The 25,560-nt window shown below is 37.3% G+C and overlaps 1 protein-coding gene, 1 long non-coding RNA gene and 1 other non-coding gene across 7 annotated transcripts in view; 2 read left to right on the forward strand and 1 right to left on the reverse strand.

The window, feature by feature from the left end:
* SPP1 (secreted phosphoprotein 1) lies at positions 1-7,716 on the forward strand. Of its 3 annotated transcripts, XM_024245667.3 has the most exons (7): positions 1-110; positions 1,189-1,256; positions 1,366-1,404; positions 4,347-4,427; positions 4,695-4,736; positions 5,774-6,097; positions 6,791-7,716. In XM_024245667.3, the coding sequence occupies exons 2-7, from the start codon at positions 1,203-1,205 to the stop codon at positions 7,193-7,195; spliced, it is 945 nt and encodes a 314-aa protein (XP_024101435.2). In that variant the 5' UTR covers positions 1-110; positions 1,189-1,202; the 3' UTR covers positions 7,196-7,716.
* The window catches only part of LOC112133048 (uncharacterized), a 26,071-nt gene continuing 5,728 nt past the window's right edge, over positions 5,218-25,560 (reverse strand). For 2 of the 3 annotated variants that reach the window (XR_008524601.2, XR_008524602.2), the window contains exons 2-5: positions 24,000-24,153; positions 23,545-23,622; positions 13,638-13,832; positions 5,218-7,115 (exon numbers count right to left, since the gene is read on the reverse strand). This is a non-coding gene — a long non-coding RNA (uncharacterized LOC112133048). The remainder of the gene's footprint in view (positions 7,116-13,637; positions 13,833-23,544; positions 23,623-23,999; positions 24,154-25,560) is intronic. The other variant, XR_008524603.2, reaches the window with a different exon arrangement.
* LOC112133314 (U1 spliceosomal RNA) lies at positions 23,992-24,156 on the forward strand. The gene has a single exon (XR_002914978.2). It is a non-coding gene; the product is annotated as a U1 spliceosomal RNA (small nuclear RNA).

Below are 25,560 nucleotides of genomic sequence, written 5' to 3' on the forward strand. Positions count from 1 at the left end.
TGAGAGGGCTTGGTTGTCAGCAGCAGGAGGAGGAGGCAGAGAGCACAGCATCGTCAGGACCAGACTCGTCTCAGGCCAGTTGCAGCCTTCTCAGCCAAACGCCGACCAAGGTATGGCTTCAGTTTGCTACTGGGTTGTACATTCAGCTGAATTTCATGGAGAAGTCCAAATTCTAAGGAAAAATATTTTTAATTGTAATGCTGTTAAACAGACTTAAATTTTCTAGCCTTTTTAATAAGCAGATTACATACATTGCAGGTCTCCTGGAACAAAGGTGTCTAGATATTTTGAATGCCAATCAAATTTAAAACTTAAAAATACTTCCACTGGGTCCTCAAAAGAACGGAAACCACCACTGCTAATCAGAAAATAGTAAAATTAAATTCCCCTTTGGAATAATTATACCTATATAATTTTCAATGGGTGACTGTGCAGGAATTTAAAAGAAAAGGGATCTTTTACGCTAATGAAACCAATTACAGTGCTATTTTTTAAATGATGTATCTCACTTTTAAGGGGAAGAAAACCCTTTCTGAATATGCCACTGCTAAATTTAGCTGTTAAAATATTCACCAAGATACCTGTATGACACTGTGTAGGCTTATTATTACAAATAGAAAAGCTGTTGGCTATTTTCAATGTTTTCCTTTGAATTTCACATTTTTAGAACATCTTACTTAAATAACAAATTTCAGAGATAGTTTGATTTCACCTAAGTAGCACCTACTTAATAATTAAGCTAAAAGTCACATTTAAAGTACATGTTGGAAAAATGGATAAAGCAAATTTTTTTCTTTTTTTGTGTGTTTTTTCTTCTCTGAAAAGTATTCCCATACTAGCTTATTAATATAATTAAGTTACTGTTGATCTGTTTGTAGGTTTAGAGAGCTAGATATATAAGGTAGTAATGGTATAATTTCTGGAACTCTAAATTTTAAAGTTGAATAAATACAGAATTGCAAAATTTCCCTTTCCCTTGCCTAATAGTGAAAGATGGAGAATAGGTGGCAATATAAATATTAACCTGAAAGACCATAATACTAAAAAGAAAAGGCATCTCTAAGAAGTAGAAAAGATTCTATAGAAAATATATTTTATTTGTGATCATTTTGTAATGTGGTAGTATAAAAAGGTATCACTGTTGTAACCTATGAAGATGTCAACTATTCCTTATGAAATATTTTGCAGGAAAACTCACTACCATGAGAATTGCAGTGATTTGCTTTTGCCTCTTAGGCATCACCTATGCCCTACCAGTGAGTACAGCTGCATCTTAAAGAAAATCCCTGAAAATAACTGAATTGTGTGCTTCCATGTGCTAGGAGGACATTCTTCTAATCTTTCTTCATCTTTTCTGTTTCTAAGGTTAAACAGGCTGATTCTGGAAGTTCTGAGGAAAAGCAGGTAAGCATCTTTTAGGTTTTTATATAGTTAAATCATTTACTCAATTATGGTGAGAGACGCAAGAAACATTTGCTGTGATGTTACTTATCTTCTCAGTCAAATCCATTGGTTTACAAGTATTTATTGACGGCCTCCTATGAATCTAGACCAGTACCAAGCACACTACAGTTTTTAATAAATATAAGTTTGTAAAACCAACCCAGATGTTTTAAATATAATAATGTCTAGGCATGTAAGATGAGTTATATGTAAGATGAGTTATCGCATGTAAAATGAGTTATATGAAGTTGTGTGACTTTTTTTCCATTAGTCCACATACTGATCTAAAAGCAGAAAATTTCAGTTTTTGCTTTGTTTAGTGGATTGCTAAATTTAAAATTCACATTGGATATTAGTCAGAACTGTTTGTATGACCATAATATTCACAATATTGTCTGAGATATTAGCTGAGAAGCCCATTGTGAAAAGAAAGTCTATGTGTGCTGTTTGTATCTATTGTGATTGTCAGCTGATGTTAGATCACATTTTCTAACCAAACATAAGACCAACCAAAGTCTTTATTATAATTATTTGACCAGCACTAAAGATGTACCTACCCCTCCACAACAGATGAAACTGTGCCAGCCAAACAACAAATGGGCATTGTCCCCAGAAGCTTGGACAAAAAGGCACACAGAGTTCAATTCCAGTTGAACAGAATAAAGGCCAAAATAGAGTTGCCTTGGGGGTCACTGCAATTAGATTGCTTAATGAAGACATTAAAAGAAGTATTCTGTATTCGTTTGTTTGTGGAGGGGTGTGTGTGTCTGTTTTTCAACTGATTTGAAAATACAGGTGTTGAATCCTAATAATAAACCAGAAAAATTAACATCTCCAGAGAAGATAGAGGTCATACTATTTGAGGCAAGAATTAGTGCCTTTTTAATAAATGAAAATATGGCAAAGATGCATTTTAGAAGGCACGTGGAGCTATAACAATTTAAGAAATGCATGAAGAGCTCAAGGCTCAGCCTTCTAGAATCCCGGAAACTTAAAGCTAGTAAAAAATTGAGGAAGTCTCTAAGGATATATGTCTGAAAATACACACTGGTTATCTGTGAGTGTTAGGATTACTGGGTGATTTTTAGTCTATTCATTTTGCTTACCTTTATTTTCTTCATATGAGTTTTTAAAAATTATAAATGTAACTTACACATCCATTCTCTCTGAGCCTGTATTACATGTCTCATGAGAATAGATAGATAGATATGAAAAAGTGAAGAGAAAAACTCTGAACTCACCTGGTCCCATTGTTTTTGCATCTTCTTTTTTTTTTTTTTTTTTTGAGATGGAGTCTCGCTCTGTCGCCCAGGCTGGAGTGCAGTGGCGTGATCTCGGCTCACTGCAAGCTCCGCCTCCCAGGTTCACGCCATTCTCCTGAGTAGCTGGGACTACAGGCGACTGCCACCACGCCCGGATAATTTTTTGTATTTTTAGTAGAGACGGGCTTTCACCGTGTTAGCCAGGATGGTTTCCATCTCCTGACCTCGTGATCCACCCTCCTTGGCCTCCCAAAGTGCTGGGATTACAGGCGTGAGCCACTGCGCCCGGCTGTTTTTTCATCTTCTTAAAGCAAGGAACCCCTTCTTTCAGCAAAACCTTTCAGAGAAGCCCAATACGAAGCTCCTCTGGTTAGAGCCAGCCATGAGAGAAATTCCAAGTACTTCTGACTGGTTCTCTCTCTACTCATCCACTCCTTAGGTGGCTGCAGAAGGAACTCTGTGCAACCCCCAGAGTTCTCATTCTCAATGACAGGGAAATGTAATGATTGGCCCTGGATGATTCAGCAGATCAGATGACACTTTACTCAGAGCAATCTCTACTCCTCTGCAGTAGCATATTATCAGTATTTTCCAGATAAATAACTTGGCTAAAGAAAAATCCATTTCATTTACATCTTTGGCACCTTACAGCAATAGAACTTTTGTGCAATGATTTTAATATTATATTTCTACATTGTCTGGTAAGATACATATGGCTATTGAGCACCCAAAATGTGGGCTAGTGCAACTGAGAAACTGAATTTTTATGTTTTTTTTTTTTTTTTTTTTGAGATGGAGTCTTGCTCTGTCACCCAGGCTGGAGTGCAGTGGTGCGATCTTGGCTCACTGCAAGCTCCGCCTCCTGGGTTCACGCCATTCTCCTGCCTCAGCCTCCCGAGTAGCTGGGGGTACAGGTGTCCACCACCACGCCTGGCAATTTTTTTATTTTTATTTTTATTTTTAGTAGAAACTGGGTTTCACTGTGTTAGCCAGGATGTTCTCGATCTCCTGACCTCGTGATCCGCCTGCCTCAGCCTCCCAAAGTGCTGGGATTACAGGGGTGAGCCACCGTGCTTAGCCATTTCATTTTAATTAACTTAAATTTAAATGGCCCCATGTGGTTAGAGGATACTGTATTAGCACAGCCTTAGAGAGTTCCTTCTTGTTCCATGGACTGGACACAATGAAGATCAACAGTAATTAAGGTCACATCTGGTTTAGATATGCTTTATCTGAGAGGAAAATTCAGCCAGCAAACATACAAAAAGAAAGCACAGTGTGAAGTTCAGTGTTAAGAGCTAGTTTGCCTGCGTTTGAACCCTGCCTGGCTCTGCCATTTCCTACCACTTAACTGCACTGTGGCTGAGTTTTCTGATCTGTAAGGTGGGAATAATAATGATACCTATCTCATAGGGGAATGAGAGGATCAAATGAGTTCATATTTGTAAAGCAATTTGAAAGAGTGCCTACCCCACAGTAAGTGCTACATAAGAGTTTGTTAAATGAATCTGCAAGAAAAAAAGGTACCTAAGGGTCCGGGTGACTGTATGCTTGCAGCAAGACTAGTGAAGAATGATTGTTTTTTCCATTCGTCCCTACGTTTCTTTTTTTAATAATGATAAACATGCAACTTTTTTGTAGCTTTACAACAAATACCCAGATGCTGTGGCCACATGGCTAAAGCCTGATCCATCTCAGAAGCAGAATCTCCTAGCCCCACAGGTATTTTTAAACTTCTCATAATTAAACTACAGTGATGAAAGATAGCCACAGTCAGGCCATTTGGGCTGCTCAGATGAATCCTGCCTGCCTGCTGGCAAACATGTGCTTAGGACATTGACTGATCTGCCATGTTAGCTTCTCTCTGTGTTAAGCCATCCACAGACGAGGCTGAAAAATAAAAACTGCTTTGGATTAAAAAGGTTAACTTTTGAATAAAAAAAGGTAGGCATGTGTGATGCACACTAACACGTGCCATTCCTTCTTCAGAATGCTGTGTCCTCTGAAGAAACCAATGACTTTAAACAAGAGGTAAGTTCTCATTTTCAATCAGAGGCCCATCAAGCCTTGAAGAAATGAAAGAAGCCATTGCCTGGATTCTCTTCTGATGAAATTTCATTAGCAAGTTTTCCAGCTAATTGGCAGTCTAAAACTTGCTCATAAAGAAAACATGTATTTACTAAATATCAGAAATACCTGGTTTCCTCGGATAAGTTTAGCATTACAGAAGATGTTTATTAATGCCTGTTATTTGAAACATTAAGCTCTTGCAATTTATTTAAGGTATTTTGTAGATATCTAATATCTAATAAGCATCTAATTAATGCCTATCAAAGCTAAGATTTTGCCTTTAGGAAAGTTTTCTTTCCTAATAAAATAGTTTATTTGACAACTATTCTTTTTATTAGGATCATTCATATATTTGCTAAGCAAAGAGTAAATTTATTTTCCTTAAGATTCAACTTGAATATACTAAGAATATTAAAGCAAGTTAGATAAATTACCCAATATATTTGTCAATTCGAAATTTGATAGACATTTATTGTTTAATTCAATGAACAGTTTTGAGCTGCAGTTTATACACACATGCATAACAGAGTCACCTTTCAATTATCCATGTTAATAGGAAAGGGGTTATAGATTTTGGTACACACATTAAAATATGGATACTCTTCTCTTTTGATAAATCTCATTTCAAATAAAAAACAATCTCATAACTATGTATCTGTATGTACTACATCACTGAATTTAGTAAATAATGTTTAATATGTATAAGGAAAAACAATATTATTGATATGAAGATTATACTCACATATTTGGCTTGAAAATATCTATAAAAATAATTTTTGTTGGAAAGTAAGAAATGTTCCTCAGAATGTTATTAATCCCTGTGTTAAAAGAGAAATTGGAAGATGCTCACTTTAGCTCCTAAAAGCCATGGTGTGTACTGTGAATGCAAAGATTCTGAAACTAAATAAAAAGAAAGATAGTAAAAGACTAATGTGCTATAAAGGCTAAGGGAAAATAAAAACCCATACATTAATTTTCCTGGCCATCTTAATTTTCAGACCCTTCCAAGTAAGTCCAACGAAAGCCATGACCACATGGACGATGTGGATGATGAAGATGATGATGACCATGTGGACAGCCAGGACTCCATTGACTCGAACGACTCTGATGATGTAGATGACACTGATGATTCTCACCAGTCTGATGAGTCTCACCATTCTGATGAATCCGATGAACTGGTCACTGATTTTCCCACGGACCTGCCAGCAACCGAAGTTTTCACTCCAGTTGAACCCACAGTAGACACATATGATGGCCGAGGTGATAGTGTGGTTTATGGACTGAGGTCAAAATCTAAGAAGTTTCGCAGACCTGACATCCAGGTAAATCCTTTAACAGACACACCTGGTGGTTCTGACTAGAGCTCAAGTCTAGGAAACCACAGTTTGCATATTCATTCATCCATTCATCCATTCATTCATCCATTCAGCAAGAATTCATTCATATTCTACTTTATGATCATTGAATACAAATCATTTTCTGCTTGGCGGTTTTTGTAAGTCTACATAATTTCTCTCTAGATTTGATTTTCAAACACAATTCTACTTTTTGAAATCCTGGATCACTTATTTTCAGATTAAAATAAATGGAAAACACCAATTATTTTAAAAATATAATGGTCATGTTTTGAAGTTAAATACCTAAGAGGAATTGTAGTTGCAAATTACACTGAATCCTTAGTCACAGAATCTGGATTTGACATAGCCTTGACGTTTACTATTCTCTTTACTTTTTAACTAACAATTCACTTCCTCTTTATGTAGGTTTCAATATAATGAAAACTACCTTATAGGTTTCATTACATATGTAAGTGATGTACTTATTAAACTAAAAGAGATGACATATGTGAAAGGGCTTGGTAAAGTACTATACAAAGTAACATGCTAGTATTATTTCAGCCAGATTTAGGCAATTTTTAGTATAAGATGGCCTAAAAGCTAGAGAGCAGAAAAGGATTACCATATTCCCATCCTTAGCTGTTCATATAATTCTCCTTCATTTGTGCCGTGATTCAGTACCCTGATGCTACAGACGAGGACATCACCTCACACATGGAAAGCGAGGAGTTGAATGGTGCATACAAGGCCATCCCCGTTGCCCAGGACCTGAACACGCCTTCTGATTGGGACAGCCATGGGAAGGACAGTCATGAAATGAGTCAGCTGGATGACCAAAGTGCTGAAACCCACAGCCACAAGAAGTCCAGATTATATAAGCGGAAAGCCAGTGATGAGAGCAATGAGCATTCCGATGTGATTGATAGTCAGGAACTTTCCAAAGTCAGCCATGAATTCCACAGCCATGAATTTCACAGCCATGAAGATATGCTGGTTGTAGACCCTAAAAGTAAAGAAGAAGATAAACACCTGAAATTTCGCATTTCTCATGAATTAGATAGTGCATCTTCTGAGGTCAATTAAAAGGAGAAAAAAATACAATTTCTCACTTTGCTTTTAGTCGAAAGAAAAAATGCTTTATAGCAAAATGAAAGAGAACATGAAATGCCTCTTTCTCAGTTTATTGGTTGAATGTGTATCTATGTGAGTCTGGAAATAACTAATGTGTTTGATAATTAGTTTAGTTTGTGGCTTCATGGAAACTCCCTGTAAACTAAAAGCTTCAGGGTTATGTCTATGTTCATTCTATAGAAGAAATGCAAACTATCACTGTATTTTAATATTTGTTATTCTCTCATGAATAGAAATTTATGTAGAAGCAAACAAAATACTTTTACCCACTTAAAAAGAGAATATAACATTTTATGTCACTATAATCTTTTGTTTTTTAAGTTAGTGTATATTTTGTTGTGATTATCTTTCTTTTGTGGTGTGAATAAATCTTTTATCTTGAATGTAATAAGAATTTGGTGGTGTCAATTGCTTATTTGTTTTCCCACATTTGTCCAGCAATTAATAAAACATAACCTTTTTTACTGCCTATATAATGTTTTTAAAGGTTTATTTTGGTTTCAATTGATACATAATAATTGTACATATTTATGGGGTATGGTGTGATGTTTTGTTACATATATACATTGTATAATTATCAAAGGGCAATTATCATATCCATCACCTCAAACACTTGTCATTTATTTGTGCTGAGAACATTCAATCCTCTTTTCTAGCTATTTTGAAGTATACGATACATTATTATTGACTATAGTCAAGTTACTTTGCAATAGAATACTAGAATTTATTCCTCCTAGCTAACTGTAACTTTGTACCCATCGACTAACCTCCCCTCATCCACCTTCCCACTCTCCCAGCTGCTGGTGATCACTATTCTACTCTCTACTTCTATGAGGTCAACTTTTCTAGATTCCACATATGAGTGAGATCATGCAGTACTCCTCCTTCTGTGCTTGGCTTATTTAACTTAACATCCTCTAGATTCGCCTATGTTGTCAAAAATACCAAGAGAAAACATGCACAAATTATATATCTAAGAAGGAATTAAAATCCAGAACACATAAGGAACTCAAACAACTTAATATCAAAAAAAAGAAAAAAAAAAGACAACCCAAATAATTCAATTTAAAATGGGCACAAATCTGAATAGACATTTCTCAAAAAAAGACATGCAAATGGCCAACAGGTATATGGAAAAATGCTCAGCATCACTAATCACCAGGCAAATGCAAATCACAACCACAATGAGATATCATCCCACCCAAGTTAAAATGGCTTTTATCAAAGAGACAAAAAATAACAGACACAGGCCAGGATTCGGGGAAAGAAGGACACTCGTACACTGGTGAGAACTGTAAATTAGTACAGCCACTATGAAAAACTGTATGGAGACTTCTCAAAAAAACAAAAATAGAACTACCATATTATTTAGCAATCCCACTGCTGAGCATATAACCAAAAGAAAGCAAATCAATATGTGGAAGAGATATCTGAACTCCCATGTTTATTGCAGCACTGTTCACAATAGCCAAGATGTGCAATAAATGTAAATGTCCCTCATGATGAATAGATAAAGAAAATGTGGTATATACACACAATGGAATACTATTTGGCCATAAAAAGAAATTACATCCTGTCATTTGCAGCAACATGGATGGAACTGGAGGTCATTATAGTAAGTGAAATAAGACATGCACAAAAAGACAAATATCGCATGTTCTCACCCATATGTGGGAGCTAGAAAAGTGGATCACATAGAGATAGACTGTAAATTGGTGGCTCTACAAGAGGCTGGGGAGGGTGAGGGTAAGGGGAAGATGAAGAAAAGTTGATTAGTGGGTACAAATACACAGTTAGATAGAAGAAATAAGATCTAACATTTGACAGTACGGTAGGGTAACTATCAATAATTTACGGTATATACATTTGTTAAAAACCCTAAAAGACAAGAATTCAAGTGTTCCCAACATAAAGAAAAGATAAATGTTTGAGGAAATGGATATCTCAGTTATGCTCATTGAATCATTACACATTATATGCACGTACAAAAACATCACATGTGCCCCCAAAATACGGACAACTATTACGTATCAATTTTTAAAATAATCAATAAATTTAAAAGGAAACTATAAAGATATTAGATAAATACATGAGTGAGTAACTTCACAGTCTGGGTGTGGAGAAACCTCTTCTAATGATGAGAAGACAATGCCATGCCATAGTCCTTGTAGATATCATTAGTCAGGTGCAGCAGCCCCTTAGGCTCCCAGCATACTTGCTTCAGTGGGCACTTCCTCACACTCACCTGCAGGTGATGGCTGGATTGATGGTGTTGTTCCCGCATGCTTGGCAAGGGGCTTGGCACTGTGCTCAAATCCAAGGGCATGACCAAGTTACTCCTGGAATCACTTATTTGAACAGTGGTACTATTTAACAACTATTCCCTGCACCACTTATCTATTAGTCAGGGTTCATTCAGAAGACAGAAAAGAGACCACTCATTTGAACAGGGAAAATTTAATTTAAAGAATTATTAACTAGAAAGAGGAGATTAACCAGAGAGAATAAGAGAAATAAGAGAATATTAACAATACCATGGGGCTGAAAGTACCCATATAAGGAACAACTTGCAAAAGGAGAGGCCCTTTCCCCAAGCTGAGATTCAGACTTCACTGGAAAGGGTACAGTCACAGCCCAAGGGATGGCAGAGAAGTCTGTGTTATCCTGAGTCAGAGCTGGTCCACAGTGGTCCAACTGGTGGGCTCAGGTTGGAAAACAAGAGACTTCCCACAGGGGTTCCAGCAGACTGAGGCCAGCAAAGAAGGAAAACCATGGGGCAGGCCAGCTGAGCAGGAGGCTAGCTGGAAGGTGAGTGCCACAAGGTGCTCTGTGTGCACAGCAGTGTCCCTCCAGTGCCCTCTACTGACAAAGCTTGCCACTGTGCCAGCTGGCAAAGGAAGCATGTTCACAGGGTCCATCTCCAGCAGTTTCACAGAGCAGGGCAGAGACAATGGATTTGGAGCAGGGAGGCACAAAACTGACAGCTGGCATAGGTCATTGGGGAAAAGGCTGATTCCTCCTAGACAACAAGAGTACAAAAATGAGCCTGGGACATTTTTTCATGATAGGATGAAAGCAAGCACGCAAGGACAAAATGGGGTTATATCCAAGGGACCAAAGAGCAGACTTGCAAGAGGCTTCCATTGGCCAAAAAACTGGGGTAATTTGAGCAATAACAGAATAATGACAGTAACGAATTATAACAAATTGAATTTTTAAAATTCCATTAGTATATAGTGATACTACAAGAGAGCATTAAAGAAGGAAAATTCTTTTTTACAGATGAATGTCAGCTAGTAATAAAACTAGAAGGAATGCTAACATTAAAAAATTATTTCATAACCCCCAAGGAAACAATTCAGGAAGTGATCACTAATGAATGTTAAAATTATTGTGCAGAAGATGATTGAGAACATCTCACTTGGTCTCAGCATATTACCCCACAATTATTTAATAATTCCAAAAGAAAGTGCTTTCAACCAGAGAGATTTGTAGTTACCATCTTTAGCCAATAATTAAACTTAATTGCACAAATGAGACTTGTAGATATGTACCACCCAGTGTGAGGCAATAAGAAATATGCAACATCATCTAAACATTTTTGTAAAAAATGTTTACAAAATCAAATGACTAGAAAACAAGCAAATCCAGAATTTGAGCTACTCTATAATAGAACTGGTCTGAGCTTTTTTTTTCTATCTTTTGAGACGGATTTTCGCTCTTTCACCCAGGCTGGCATGAAGTGGCAAGATCTTGGCTCACTGCAACCTCCCCCCCACCCCGGGTTCAAGTGATTCTCCTGCCTCAGCCTCCCCAGTAGCTGAGATTACAGGCATGAGCCACCGCACCCGGCAGTCTGAACTTTTTAAAAAGCAGAGTTGTTAGATAAAATACAGGATACTGAGTTAAATTTGATTTTCAGATAAATAATAAATTAGCTTTTAGTATGAGCACGGGACATTTTATGCTAAAAGGTGATTCATTGTTTATTTGACATTCAGGTTAACTGAGCACCCTTTTCTAAATTTTCTAAATCTGCCAATCCTACAAAAAAGACAATTTGATAAGAGAAAAAGGGCAAGAGAGGAGATAGTATTCTAGATTAAAAATATACCAGGTATAAAAAGTAAAACATGGGCCGGGCGTGGTGGCTCATGCCTGTAATCCCAACACTTTGGGAGGCCGAGAAGGACAGATCACCTGAGGTTGGGAGTACCCGACCAGCCTGACCAACATGGAGAAACCCCTTCTCTACTAAAAATACAAAATTGGCCAGGTGTGGTGGCACATGCCTGTAATCCCAGCTACTAGGGAGGTTGAGGCAGGAGAATCGCTTGAACCCAGGAGGCGGAGGTTGCGGTGAGCCGAGATTGCACCATTGCACTCCAGCCTGGGCAACAAGAGTGAAACTCCATCTCAAAAAAAAAGGTAAAACATGAACCTTGATTGGCTCCTGGATTGAAAAAGACACACAGCCATAAAAAACCTTTTGGGGACAATTGTGGCAATCTGAATATACACAGTATATTAAATGATATTGTGGAATTACTGATAATTTTCTTAGATGTGATCATTGCATTGTACATGAAAGTGAATGTTCTTACTCTTGAGAGAAATACAATGAAATATTTAGGGATGAAGTGCCGTGGTTTTTGTAATTTACTTTCCAGTGGTTCAGAAAATAATGGCTGGCAGAGGAAATGTGAAGATGTAGGTTAGAAGTTACAAAGTAGCAGACATGGGGAATAAGCAAGTCTAGAGATCCAGTGTACAACATGAAGACTACTATTAATAAAATTGTACAGTACTTGGGATTTCTGCTAAATGAGTAGATTTTAGCTGCTCTTGCCACACACATAAAAAAGGCTATCTATATGAGATGATGGGTATGTTAATTTGCTTCACTACAGAAGCCATTTTACTGTCTATATGTATCCCATAACATCATGTTGTATACCTTAAATATACACAATAAAATTTCTTTTTAGCTTTTTGGAAAGTGGCAACTGAGTCTGTGGATGCTGCCCCAGGAGTGGGAGCTATCATATCCCCTCCTCTTCCAATCCATGTTGCAACCAATAAAGGCTGCTTCTACCGTGTTAAAAAAATTCAATGGTAGGCTGTCATCAGGGGAAAAAAATTAGTAAGAAGTCAGACAAAAGGTATAGAGAAAGAGAAGAAACTATGGGGAAAAGCATATTACTCTTTTAACTTTTCTCAAGGTTTAAAAATGTTCCAAAAATTGGAAGTAGGAGGATAGAGCAGGGAGAACAGAAAAATGTACAATGAATAATGTCCATCAGATAGTGTCTCAGACATAGATACAAAAGTCTGGGAACAATTCCCTCATTATTCACCTCACAAGATCATAAAAAAGGCATTCATAAATTTTTATAAATAAAAAACAGTCAAGACCAATTTCCCATCACCTATGCATTTTTCAATAACCCTGTAGATACTCCCTTTGATGCAGGTCTTCTTTAGTCAGAGAATCTTTTCATCCCTTGCCCATGGCAATGATATGGCCTAACTGTGAATCAAAGTATTTGTCCTGGTTCCTGGCATAGCCTTTTCTCCTCTGCCACCCCCAGTTTTTCAAGTTTCTGGTAACAATGGCTCCAAATCCTGTTTGATTGCAATTATAGCATAATGGCCAAGTTTCCACGGGATTCAGCTTTGTCAGTGGAGCAAGGCAGAGGCAAAGAACTATAATGAGCAATTCTGATATTGACCTGTACTGAGCATGCAAAAATGACCTTAAAAACCTATTTGTAGAGATTAAAGAAAAGATTATTTTCTACTTCACAATTTCATAAGGTGGTTTTTTATACTTCTTCAATTTAGTAGCTCACTTACTGAAGCATAATTATATTCTCCACTCAAAACATCCAGAAAGCATGCATTCTCTAAAACATTGCAAGTTGAACTTCAACATTATTTCAATGCAGTCTCTTTGACTTATCTATTTTATTCTAAATACCATAGTGACTCGTGTTTGACTAATCCAATGTGATTATTTTAATCCAGAGTGTAGATAGATATTGCACATTAGATCCAAATTTCTGATAATATTCTCCCAAAGATGCAAACACATAAGTCCCAAAGACCTATGTAGCTGAATCTGCTCTTCTAGTTACATTGAAAGAGCATAGATCAGCAACCAGAAAAAGAAAAGAGGGGTGGCCTCTGAGGCTCCACCAAAAAAATGTGGGGCAGACCTAAGGGGAAATCTAAAAGTAGGGTGCCAAAGGTGTCCTTAGTATTACCGACATCATTTATAATGTATCGAGGTTTCATTTTGAAGTTATTATTGAGTAAAAGAGCAAAATTCTTGTAAGGAAATGATACATCTAACTGTTTGAAGGTTGAGAGAAAGAGGGAGGGGAGGGCTTACTCTAGGTACAGCTCAAATACTTGAATTTCCCATACATCATCTTCTTTATCATTCCAGATACAGGTGGTGGAGAGGAAGCAGAGCAGGTGCTGACACCATGCAGAATGCAGCCAGGCTGGACTTCGCAGTGCCTCCTGAGACCCCTCGGGTGGTGGTGGGGGTCCAATAAATGATCCAAGTTCCAATCTCAGGAAACTAGAAGAAAAGCCAAACAAACCATCATAGGCAGAAGAAGGGAAATAGTAAAGATATAAGTGAAAACCAATGAAATTGAAAACAGGAAAGCAACAGAGAAAATTAAACAAAAGGCTGGTTTTTGCAAAAAAAATTAATAAAATTGAAAATCTTCTAGTGAGATGGACACAGATAAAAAGAGAGAAGACACAAATCTCCAATATCAGGAATTAAACAGGGGAGATCCCGCAGCCATTAAAGGCTAACAGAGGAAAACTACTGTTATGAGGTGAATGTATTCCCCCAACCCAAAAAGAAATGTTAAAGTCCTAACCCCCAATATCTCAGAATGTGACCTTATTTGGAAACAGGGTCATTGCAGATGGAATTAGTTAAGATGAGGTCATCAAGGAGCAGGGTGGGCTCCTAATCCAGGATGATGATGTCCTTATAGGAAGAGGCCATGTGAGGACAGAGACACACAGGGAGAATGTCATGTGACAACAAAGGCAGAGGTTGGAGTTATGCAGCTACAAGCCAAGAAGTACTGCAGATTGCCAGCAGCCACCAAAGCTAGAAAGAGACAAGCAAGGATTCTCCCCATGGGTCTCGAGGGAGCATGGCCCTGCTGACTCCTTGATTTCAGGCCCTTGCCTCTAGAACTGTGAGACAATACATTTCTGTTGTTTTAAATCACCCTGTTTGTGGTACTCATTACAGCAGCCCTGGAAATCCAATACACTATGAAAAACTTTATACTCATAAATTCAACGACTTAGAAGAAATCGACCAACCCCTTAAAAACCATAAACTATCAAAACTCAGTCAAGAGGAAGCTGATAACCTGGATAGCCTTATAAGTAGTAAAGAAATTCAATTCATAATTTAAAAGTTCCTAAAAAAGAAATCTTCAGGCCCAGACGGTTTCACTGGAGAATTTTACCAAACATTCACAGAAGAATTAACACTAATTTTACACACTGTCTGTCTTCCAGAAAATAGAAGAGAACACTCTCCAATACACTTTATGAGACAAGAATTACTCTGATATCAAAACCAGACAAAGATAGCATCAAAAGAAAAAGAAAGAATAGCATAGATCAATATCTCTCACAAGTGTAGACACAAAAATGTTAGCAAATCAAATTCAACAATAGAAAGAATAATGCACCTCGATCAAGGGGGATTTACTCAGGTATGCAAGGGTTGTTCAGTATTTACAAATCAAACAATATATTTTATTACATCAAGAAGCTAAAGAATAAAAACCATGATAATATCAATAATGTGGCTAACGTATTTCACAAAATTCAACATCCATTCAAAATTTACCAAAATACAAAAACAAAAACGCCCTGCAACTCTCAGGAACAGAGGGGAAGTTCTTCAGCCTTATAAAGAGCATTTGGGAAAATCTACAGCTAACATCATTCTTAAGGATGAATACTTAAGACTGAATGCTTTTCCTCTAAGATTGGGAAAAAAGCAAGAATGTCACCTCTTGGCCAGGCGCAGTGACTCACGCCTGTAATCCCAGCACTTTGGGTGGCTAAGGTGGGCGGATCACGAGGTCAGGAGATCGAGACCATCCTGGCTAACACGGTGAAATCCCGTCTCTATTAAAAATACAAAAAATTAGCCAGGCGTGGTGGCGGGCACCTGTAGTCCCAGCCACTTGGGAGGCTGAGGCAGGAGAATGGTGTGAACCCTGGAGGCCGGAAGGCAGAACTTGCAGTGAGCCAAGATCGTGCCACTGCACTCCAGCCTGGGCGACAGAGCAGAGGGATAGTCCGTCTCAAAAAAAAAAAGAACGTCACCTCTCATCACTCTTATTCAACACAGCACTACAAGTTGTATGAACTGTAATAAGGCAAGAAGAAGAATTAAAAGGCACACCGATTGGAGAAAAGAAAATGAAACTGTCTCTATTTTCAGATAACATGATTATCTATGTAGAAAACTCTAAGAAATCTACAAAACACTCCTAGAACTAAGAGTTTGGTAAGATTGCAAAATACAGATCAGCTCACAAACATCAACTGAATTCCTATATTGTAACTATCAACAAATGGAAACGAAAATCGAAAACACAATACCATTTACAATTGCTTCAAAGAAAATGAAATACGTAAGTGTCAATCTAAAAAGCAGTGACCTTTTTTGGCACCAGGGACCAATTTCATAGAAGACAATTTTTCCATGGACTGGCAGGAGGTGGAGTGGGGAGGATGGTTTGGGGATGAAACCGTTCCACCTCAGATCATCAGGCATTAGTTAGATTCTCACAAGGAGCATGCAACCTGGATCCGTCACAGGAGCAGTTCACAGCAGGGTTTGTGTTCCTATGAGAATCTAATACCACTGATCTGACAGGAGGTGGAGATCAGGTGGTAATGCCTGCTCGTCCACCACTCCCGTCTCGCTGTGTGGCCCGGTTCCTAAGAGTCCACAGACCAGTACTGGTTTCTGGCCTGGGGGTTGGAGACCCCTGTAATAAAGCATGTACAGAATCTGTATAAAGAAAGTTACAAAATGCTGATTATAAAAAAAAAGACCTAAATACTTGGGGAGACACAACATGTTCACAGATTGGAAGGCTCAACATAGTAAACAGGTCAGTTCTTCCTAAATTGATCTGTAGGCTTAACACGATTCTTATCCAAAAATCATCACCATTTTTTGTAGACATAGAGAAATTTATTCTAAAATTTATATGGGAAGGTAAAGGCTTTAAGAATAACCAAAACAATTTTGAAAAAGAACAATAAATCACTCTTTATGATTTTAAGGCTTACTATGTAGCTACAGTAATCAAGAAGGGGTGGTACTGGCAGGAGAATGGAAACATAGATCAATGGAACAGACTGGAGAACCCAGAAATATATCTACATAAACATGCCCAATTGTTTTTGACAAAAGAAGGAATACAATCTAATAAGGAAGAGGAGATGGTCTTTGCAATAAATAGTGTTGGAGCAATTGAATATCAATAGGCAAAAACAGAAACAAAAACAAAACCCTTAACCTCACACTTTATACAAATATTAACTCAAACTGGATCAGAGACTTAAATGTAAAATATAAAACTATAAAGCTTCTAGAAAAAAAATAGAAGAAAATCTTCAGACCTAGGACTAGGCAAATAGTTCTTAGACGTCACACCAAAGCAATAATCCATAAAAAGAAATAATTATAAATTAGACTTCATAAAAATTTAAACCTTTGCTCTGTGAAACTTCCTGCTAAAAGGAATTACAGACCAGAGAAAATATTTGCAAACCACACATCCTGCAAAGAACTTTTATCTAGAATATAAAGTTCTACACACTAGCTACTCATAGTGCAGAATCCACAAGTTAAAGGGCTTAGTCTCACAAGACTGTCCTCACTTCAGACACCAGTCCTCACCAGTCCTGGGTCTCCAGGGTACCCATAACTGATGTCCAACTTGGCTACAAATACAGGGGTTTCCATGACCTCCTTTCAGATTTAATAATCTGCTGAAAACAACTAAAAAAAACTCAGAAAAACATTTACTCATGTTTACCCGTGATACAGTTTGGCTGTGTCCCCACCCAAATCTCATCTTGAGTTGTAGTTCCCATAATCCCCATATGTCATGGGAGGAACCCAGTGGGAGGTAATTGAATCATGGGGGCGATTACCCCCATGCTGTTCTCGTGATAATGAGTGGGGTCTCCAGAGATCCGATGGTGTTTTTTTTTTTTAGACCGAGTTTCACTCTTCACTCTTGTTGCCTAGGCTGGAGTGCAGTGGCATGATACCGACTCACTGAAACCTTCGCCTCCCAGGTTCAAGCAATTCTCCTGCCTCAGCCTTCCTGAGTAGCTGGGATTACAGGCATGCGCCACCATGCCTGGCTAATTCTGTGTTTTTAGTAGAGACAGGATTTCTCCATGTTGGTCAGGCTGGTCTTGAACTCCCGACCTCAGATGATCCGCCCACCTCGGCCTCCCAAAGTGCTGGGATTACACGTGTGAGCCACCGTGCCTCACTGATCCGATGGTTTTATAAAAGGCATTTCCCGCCCTTCGCTCTGCACTTGTTGCAGCTGCCATGTGAAGAAGTACATGTTTGCTTCGCCTTCTGCCATGATTGTACGTTTCCTGAGGCCTCCCAAGCCATGCTGAACTGTGAGTCAATTAAACCTCTTTCCTTTATAAATCACCCAGTCTCCGGTATGTCTCTATTAGCAGCATGAGAACAGACTAATACAACTGGTTTATTATAAAGGGTGCAACTGAGGAACAGCCAAATGACATAGATGCATTAGGCAAGGTATGGGGGAAAGAGGGGTATGCAGAGCTTCCATGCTCTTTCTGAGTGTACTACCCTCCCAGCACCTTGATTTGTTCACCAACCTGGAAGCTTCCTGAAACCTATGCTTTAGGAGGTTTTAATAGAGGTTTTATTGCACAGATATGATTGATTATACCATTGGTCATTCGTGATTGAACACAATCTCCAGCCCCTCTCCCCTTTCCAGAGGTCAGGGAGACAGACTAAAAGTTTCAACTCTCTAATCATGGTTTGCTCTTTCTGGTTACCAGCCCCTGTCCTGAAGCTATCCAGGAACCCTGGCCACCAGTCATCTTATTAGCAAACGAAAGATACTCGCCACTCAGGACAGTCCAAGTGTTTTAGGAGCTGTATGCCTGGAAGCAAGGACAAAGATGAAATATAGTTTTTATTAAACTACAATAAAGAATTCTCAAAAGTCAAAATTTAAAAATCAAACAATCCAATTAGGGAATGGACAATAGACATGCCCTGACATTTTAACCAAAGAGGATATATAGATGGGAAATAAACACATGAAGAGATGCTCAACGTCCTTAGCCATCAGAGAAAGGCAAGTTAAAATCGAAAGAGCATATCACTACGACACACCTAGCAGCATGACTAAAACTAAAATTAGTGACAACATCAAATGCTGGCAAGGATGTGGAGAAACTGATCACTCATACAGCTGGTAGGAATGTAATATAGCATAATGACTCTGGAAAATACATTGGCATTTTTTTTTAATTTAGACTTACCTATGATCCACAAATTGCACTCTTGGCTGTATATCCTAGGGAAATGAAAACTTATTTATTTTCATACAGAAATGTGTATATGTTTAGAGCAGCTTTATTTGTAATAGTCCAAAACTGGAACTACCCAAATGTACTTAAATGGTCAAATGCTTGAACAAACTGTAGCACTGTATGCATTCTATGGAATACTATTCAGCAACAAAAAGGAATGAACTACTGATACACACAACTTGGATGAACCTTGAGGAAATTATTCTGAGTGGAGAAAGCCAATTACAAAAGGACACATAGTGCATGAATTCATTTATATAACATTTGTGAAATAATGTAATTATAGAGATGGAGAACAGATTAGTGGTTGTCAGAGATTAGAGATGGAGGAGATGTAACAGTGTGGCTATAAAGTTGTAACATGAGGTAGTTTTGTGGCGATGATACCTTTATTTTGATGGTGGTGACAGTTATGCAAAGCTACACATGCAATAAAATTGCATAGAGCTATGCACACATGCAATAACTGAAACCTGAGAAAGCTCTATGGATTGTACTGATGTCAATTTTCTGTTTCCAATATTGTACCTGGTTTTATAAGATGTTAACACTGAGGAAGGGTTGATGTAGGGTACACAGGACCTCCCTGTATATTTCTTGGTACCTCTCTGTAAATCTACAGTTATTTCAAAGTAAAAAGTTTAATTACAAAAAAAAGATACATAACTAATCTCCCATCATACCGCCTTTTCTAATTTTCACTAAAATGCCCATGAAGACAGAGAATAAAGAAGATTTACACCAATGAATCATTTGAGTATATCCTAATCTCTCCTAACCAGAAGACAAAAAAGTGTACGCAGATTTTTACTCCAGATTTCCCCAGATTTTGCTTAAGGTAAAAGAAATAAAGAAACAGGAGGAGGAGGGGGAAAAGGGGAAAGAGGAGGACAAAGAGAAGAAGAAGAAGGAAGAGGAGGTGAGGGGAGAAGGAAAAAAAGAGAGTCAAGGGTGATGTCATGCCTATAGTCCTAGCTACTCAGGAGGCTGAGGCAAGAAGATCCTGTGAGCCCAGGAGGTCAAGGCTTCAGTGAGCTATGACCGCACCACTGCATTCCAACCTCAGAAACAGAGCGAGACCATGTCTCAAAAAAAAAAAAAGAGGAGAGAAGACAAAACCACTTCATACCTGCCCACTGTCTGATGGCTAACTCAAAGATGAAGAACTTGTGCCAACAAGAAAGGGTTGCAGTAATTCCTCCACCTTCCATTAATGAGCTGAAGGACAGTAATGTTCTGTACTGGACCCTTTCCCTGGTATCTTTATTTATCAGAGCAGAGATGCCAAATCCCAGAAAACAATTGAGCGGGAAATAGAGATGGAAATAAGCCTACATCAAATTCTAAAAATTAATTTTCCTCCAGATAAAGCAATATATGTGGATTAGAGATAAAAATCTCTAATACCCTGGTAGCAGTATGTGCAAGGATTATACACACACATTTTTTTTGAGATGGAGTTGCTCTGTCACCCAGGCTAGAGTGCGATAGCGCGATGTCGGCTCACTGCAACCTCTGCCTCCCAGGTTCAAGCGATTCTCCCACCTCAGCCTCCCAAGTAGCTGGGACCACAGGTGCGTGCCCCCACGTCTGGCTAAGTTTTGTATTCTTTTAGTAGAGACAGGGTTTCGCCATGTTGGTCAGGCTGGTTTCAAAATCCTGACCTCAGGTGATCCACCCACCTTGGCCTCCCAAAGTTCTGGGATTACAGGCATGAGCCACCACATCTGGCCTACACACACATTTTATGTTGACACATTCTTTATTTACTGGGACATTAGAAAATTACATGTCAAAGAATGCTTAAAGATATCCATTAATAGAGTTTAACAGAGGCCATATAGCTTGCAAAATATGAAGGACAAAATAAAGAAAATGGTACACAAAGCGAAAACTAAATCATTGAATAACAAGAACATATTTTTAAAGAGAAAACACTGAAATAACAGAATGATGAAAGAAATCAATTGTAACAACAAATATAAATAGATGAAGCCTCTCTGTTAAGACAAAGATTCACATGATGGAAAATAATAATAATAGATCCTACATCATTTTTTGTTTCACTTTGCTTTAGGTGTTTTCCTTACAAATAAAGTAAAACATTTTTAAAGATTTGCAACATTACTGTTAAATAAGAAGTAAAATTTAAAAACAAATAACATGAAATAAAACAAAGAACTTATTCTACATTGTTAAAGATCCAATAAAGATATAACTATCATAAACCACTATGCAGCAAATAACAGACCAACAAAATATTATAAACCAAAAACTATTACAACCACAATGAATAATTAATAAAAACATACGAATAGTGAGAATTTCAACTTATTACTTGGAATCACTTAGATTCGCTTAGAAAATTGGTGACATACTCAGCAGAACAGTTTCACAAGGAGTCATACAAGACAGACCAGCCTTTACTCTAGGCTAGTTTGGTCCTACTATGGAGGCATTGTCCTTCTAAGTATTCTCTTCAACACCTCATACAGTGTAAGATTTCTTCACTTCAGATGACAAAAACTTGAGAAATTTCCCAGTCTATGTGAACATCAGGAATTTTTCCACCTGTTTCTTTCTGGTAGTTCTTTCCCTTGCCTCAGGTGGGTTCCCCAAACGCATGCTCTGAAAACTCAAGGGAAACTCTCTGGAGGTAGCTGGAGCTCTTTCTCTGCACAATACTCTTTTTTTTAGTTCTTTGTGAATTCTGTCCACTTTGACTTTCCCCAAATTCTCAGTGAACTCTGTCTTCTCAATTGAGTGAGACTGATAGCTTGGAATCTCTCTCTAGGGAATCGGTGGAGAAACCATAGGGTTTACTTCCTTTGTTTATCTTCTTTGAAAAATTACTGTTTATACTGCCTGTTGTCCTGTGTTTGAGAACCATCCTTTATAAATTTTGTCTATTTTTTTTAAAGTAAGAGGGTCCCTGTTGCTCCATCAGAGCCAGGAACAGAAATCCATTAAAAATAATTTTAACTTTAAAAAATAATGAAAAATATAAAATAAAATACATGACCATGGAAAAATGAAAAGTGAGCTGGCAGAATTCACAGGAGGAATTAAAGATTTAAATAAATAATTAGGAAAAGAAAAGCCACCTTTGAAACCACAAAATCATGAATGGTACAATAATATGAAGGTCAAGATTTATAAAAATCCTATTAAAAATAAAAATAGAAAATGACAGAAAAAGAAATTAGAAAGGAGATAATACAGAAACATGACACAGTAGCTCAACATATGCATAATAGGTATTGCTAAATTTACAGAATTAATGAAACAGCAGATTATTTGAAATTATAAAAGAAGAAAACCTTGTTAAAATAAGTGAAAATTTGAATTTGCTGATTAAACATGCACAATATCTCCTAGGTAAATAGTTATGCTGAATAATCAACAGAAAGATGTATCCGAGAGCAGGATAACAATAGCAATAATAATAATTTCACTAAACAGACATAACTTTTGGGCCAAATAATAATAATAACAAAATAAAGTCATGTACTCAGCCTGAGAGAAAAACAATGGGTTTAATCTGACCTCCTACTTTTCCCATAACAACATTTAATGGCAGAGGAAAGTGGAGGAATATTTAGAAAATCCTAAAGAGGAGGAGAAAAGATTAAGCCAAAAAATATAATGCCCAATCCATTCGTTTTATGTCTATGGTAACAGAAAGGCCTTCTTAATTTTAAACAGATTTGGGGAATAATGAAGCATTAATGGATTGTTCTTTGAAAACAAACCAAAAAAAAAAACACCTAATAAAAAATCTACTCCAGAAGGATTAAATCAAGAGAAAAAAATTCAAGGAAGAAAAATTCATGTTTGCGAAGTACTGGTAGTAACTAACTATTGGGTACTGTGCTCAGTACCTGGATGACAGGATCTTTCATACCCCAAATCTCAGCATCACACAATATACCCAGGTAACAAACCTGCACATGTACCTCTGAGTCTAAAATAAAAGTTGGAAAAAAAAGAGAAAACTAGCTTTATTTTTAATGGTTTGCTTTAATGTAACAGCAGTGTGTAACTCAGTACAAACACTGAAAGTGATCAGAAAACTCAGGAATTTTGATTATAGGAACTGTGGAATATTCTATATATATCTGAAACTTATAGTTACTTGTTTTAGGATATCCATAATAAAACTCTTTCATGTGGTTTTCTGGGTCATTGTTTTCAGGAATAAGCTTGGTGTATAATATTGAATGCTCTTAGAAGTTGGATCTGCATACTTTCTCTTTTATCTCTATAAATTAAATAATACTAGGAACTATCTTCTATAAAATAGAAATTTAACAATATGTCAATGACTATCTATAAAGATAATATGCTTTTAAAAAAGTACTGGTAGTAAACAATGAAAAATTTAAATATATAAAATAAGTTATATTTACTGTTGTACAACAAAATGAAAGTTTATAGACTTTGGCAAATGTAAAAGATATTTATTTTAAAAGGTGTTTGTTGGTAAAAAGTTTACATTTGCTAATATCCTTATCTTTAAGAAGAAAGGTCAAAGGCTACTGTATTAGTCCATTCTCACACTGCTATAAAGCTACTATCCAAGACTGGGTAATTTATAAAGGAAAAAGGTTTAATTGACTCACAGTTCTACATGGCTGGGGAGGCCTCAGGAAACTTACAATCATGGTGGAAGGAGAAGGGGAAGCAAGGACCTTCTTCACCTGGTGGCAGGAGAGAGAAGTGAGGATGCAGGAAAAACTGCCATTTATAAAACCATCAGATCTCATGAGAATTCACTCACTGTCACGAGAACAGCACGGGGGAAACTGCCTTCATAATTCAATCACCTCCCTCCCTTGACATGTGGGGATTACAATTGGAGATAAGATTTGAGTGGAGACACAGAGCCAAACTATATCAGCTACTGAAAAAAGTTGATAAATTTAAAAACAAAAATGGAAGATAAGCCACAGACTGAGAGAAAATATTTGCAAAAGACCTATCTGATAAAGGACTGTGATTCAAAATATACAAAGAACCCTTAAAGTTCAATAAGAAAATAAGCCACCCGATTGAAAAATAGGCCCAAAAGCCTTACCAGGAAGGGTAGATACCATGACCACAAGGGTAGTTTTTCCTAGGGCAAGGCTTCTCTATTCCACTGAAGACTTGCTGATCCCTGTGATTTCTCCAAATGTGGGAAACTCAACTGCATAATTTGTGGTAGTAGCATACTGCATTCATGCTTTTCCCTGGTAAATAAAAGGAAAAAAATGAGCCAACAACCTGAACAGACACCTTACCAAAGAAGATATACAGATGGCAACTGAGCATATGAAAAGATGCTCCACATATATGTCAATAAGGAATTGCCAATTAAAACAATGAGATCCAATTGCCCACCCATTTGAATGGCCAAAATCCAAAACACTGATAATGCTACTGCTGTTGAGGATGTGGAAAAAGAACTCTTATTTATTGCTGATGGGAATGCTGTAAATAATATTACAAAGACATGTACCTGTATATTCATTGCAGCACTCTTCATAATAGCAAAGACATAGAGTCAATCTAGGTGCCCATCAATGATGGATTGGATTTTTTAAAACATGGTACGTATACACTATGGAATACTATGAAGCTATGAAAAAGAATAAAATCATGTCCTTTGCAGCAACATGGATGCAGCTGGAGGCCATTATCCTAAACAAATTAACATAGTAGCTGAAAGCCAAATACCACATGTTCTCACTTATAAGTGGGAGCTAACCATTGGGTGCTCATGGATAAACATGGCAACAATAGACAGTGGGGAATACAAGAGGAGGGAGGGACGGAAAGGGGCAAGGGTAAAGTTGAAATAATTTTTTTAATTGTTTAAAAGGATAGTTTTTGGCTCATGGAGTCCAGGGGTGGATCTAGCTTCAATTAGTTCTAACTCGGGGTTCAAATGATGTCCTGAGAACCTGGTCTTTCTCTGTCTCTTTGATCTGCTCTCTTAAAATACAGATTCCTAGGACCTAGCTGAGACATAATGAATCAGAATCCCTAGAAGTTAGACTCCAGAATCTTTATTTAAAATAAAACGAAATAAAAAAACCTTCCCAGAAGAATGTCACAAAGCTCTTATTGGTTAAATGTTTTATCCATGTATAGCAAGCTAGTTACAAGCTTCTTGCAGGCATAAACAACTTCTTTAGCATCCTAATCATATCTAAGAATGTACGAAGTGGACATAAAACAGGTACTCTGCAAAGTCTGGTAGATCTGGGAATGCTGGAAGCCTCATTCATGTTGGCATCAAAAGGTATTTGAAAAAAAATTCTGATAAGCTTTGGAAAAATCTGGGCTAGTGAAAATTGGATTTAAAGTTTTTTTAAAAAATAACTATACCCAAAGAGTATTAGTGAATAAACTAGAGTTGATGAAGAGAAGAGTCTCACACAGTATTTCAAAGAACTCTGTTCTTGGCCCCAGTTTGTTCAAAATTCTTTTGAACTTTGATAAAAATATAGATAATAAATATCATATCTGCATCTGACAAAACCAGATGGCACATAATAAAAATGTATTTCATAATGTTCTTGAATAGCATGGCCACCCAAACATTAGTTCAATTTTAGTATTCTTCCAGTATCCACATTATAAATATTTTTTGT

The sequence above is a fragment of the Pongo abelii genome, chromosome 3, assembly GCF_028885655.2.
Source record: "Pongo abelii isolate AG06213 chromosome 3, NHGRI_mPonAbe1-v2.0_pri, whole genome shotgun sequence".
NCBI classification, from domain to species: domain Eukaryota; kingdom Metazoa; phylum Chordata; class Mammalia; order Primates; family Hominidae; genus Pongo; species Pongo abelii.

What these genes read in the sequence shown, in the direction of transcription:
- SPP1 (XM_054553422.2), top strand. Translation starts at nt 2,040, where the DNA reads ATGGGCATTGTCCCCAGAAGCTTGGACAAAAAGGCACACAGAGTTCAA. An exon ending in AGAATCTCCTAGCCCCACAG is followed by an intron (nt 4,428 to 4,694) that starts GTATTTTTAAAC and finishes TTCCTTCTTCAG; the next exon opens with AATGCTGTGTCCTCTGAAGA. An exon ending in CCAATGACTTTAAACAAGAG is followed by an intron (nt 4,737 to 5,773) that starts GTAAGTTCTCAT and finishes CTTAATTTTCAG; the next exon opens with ACCCTTCCAAGTAAGTCCAA.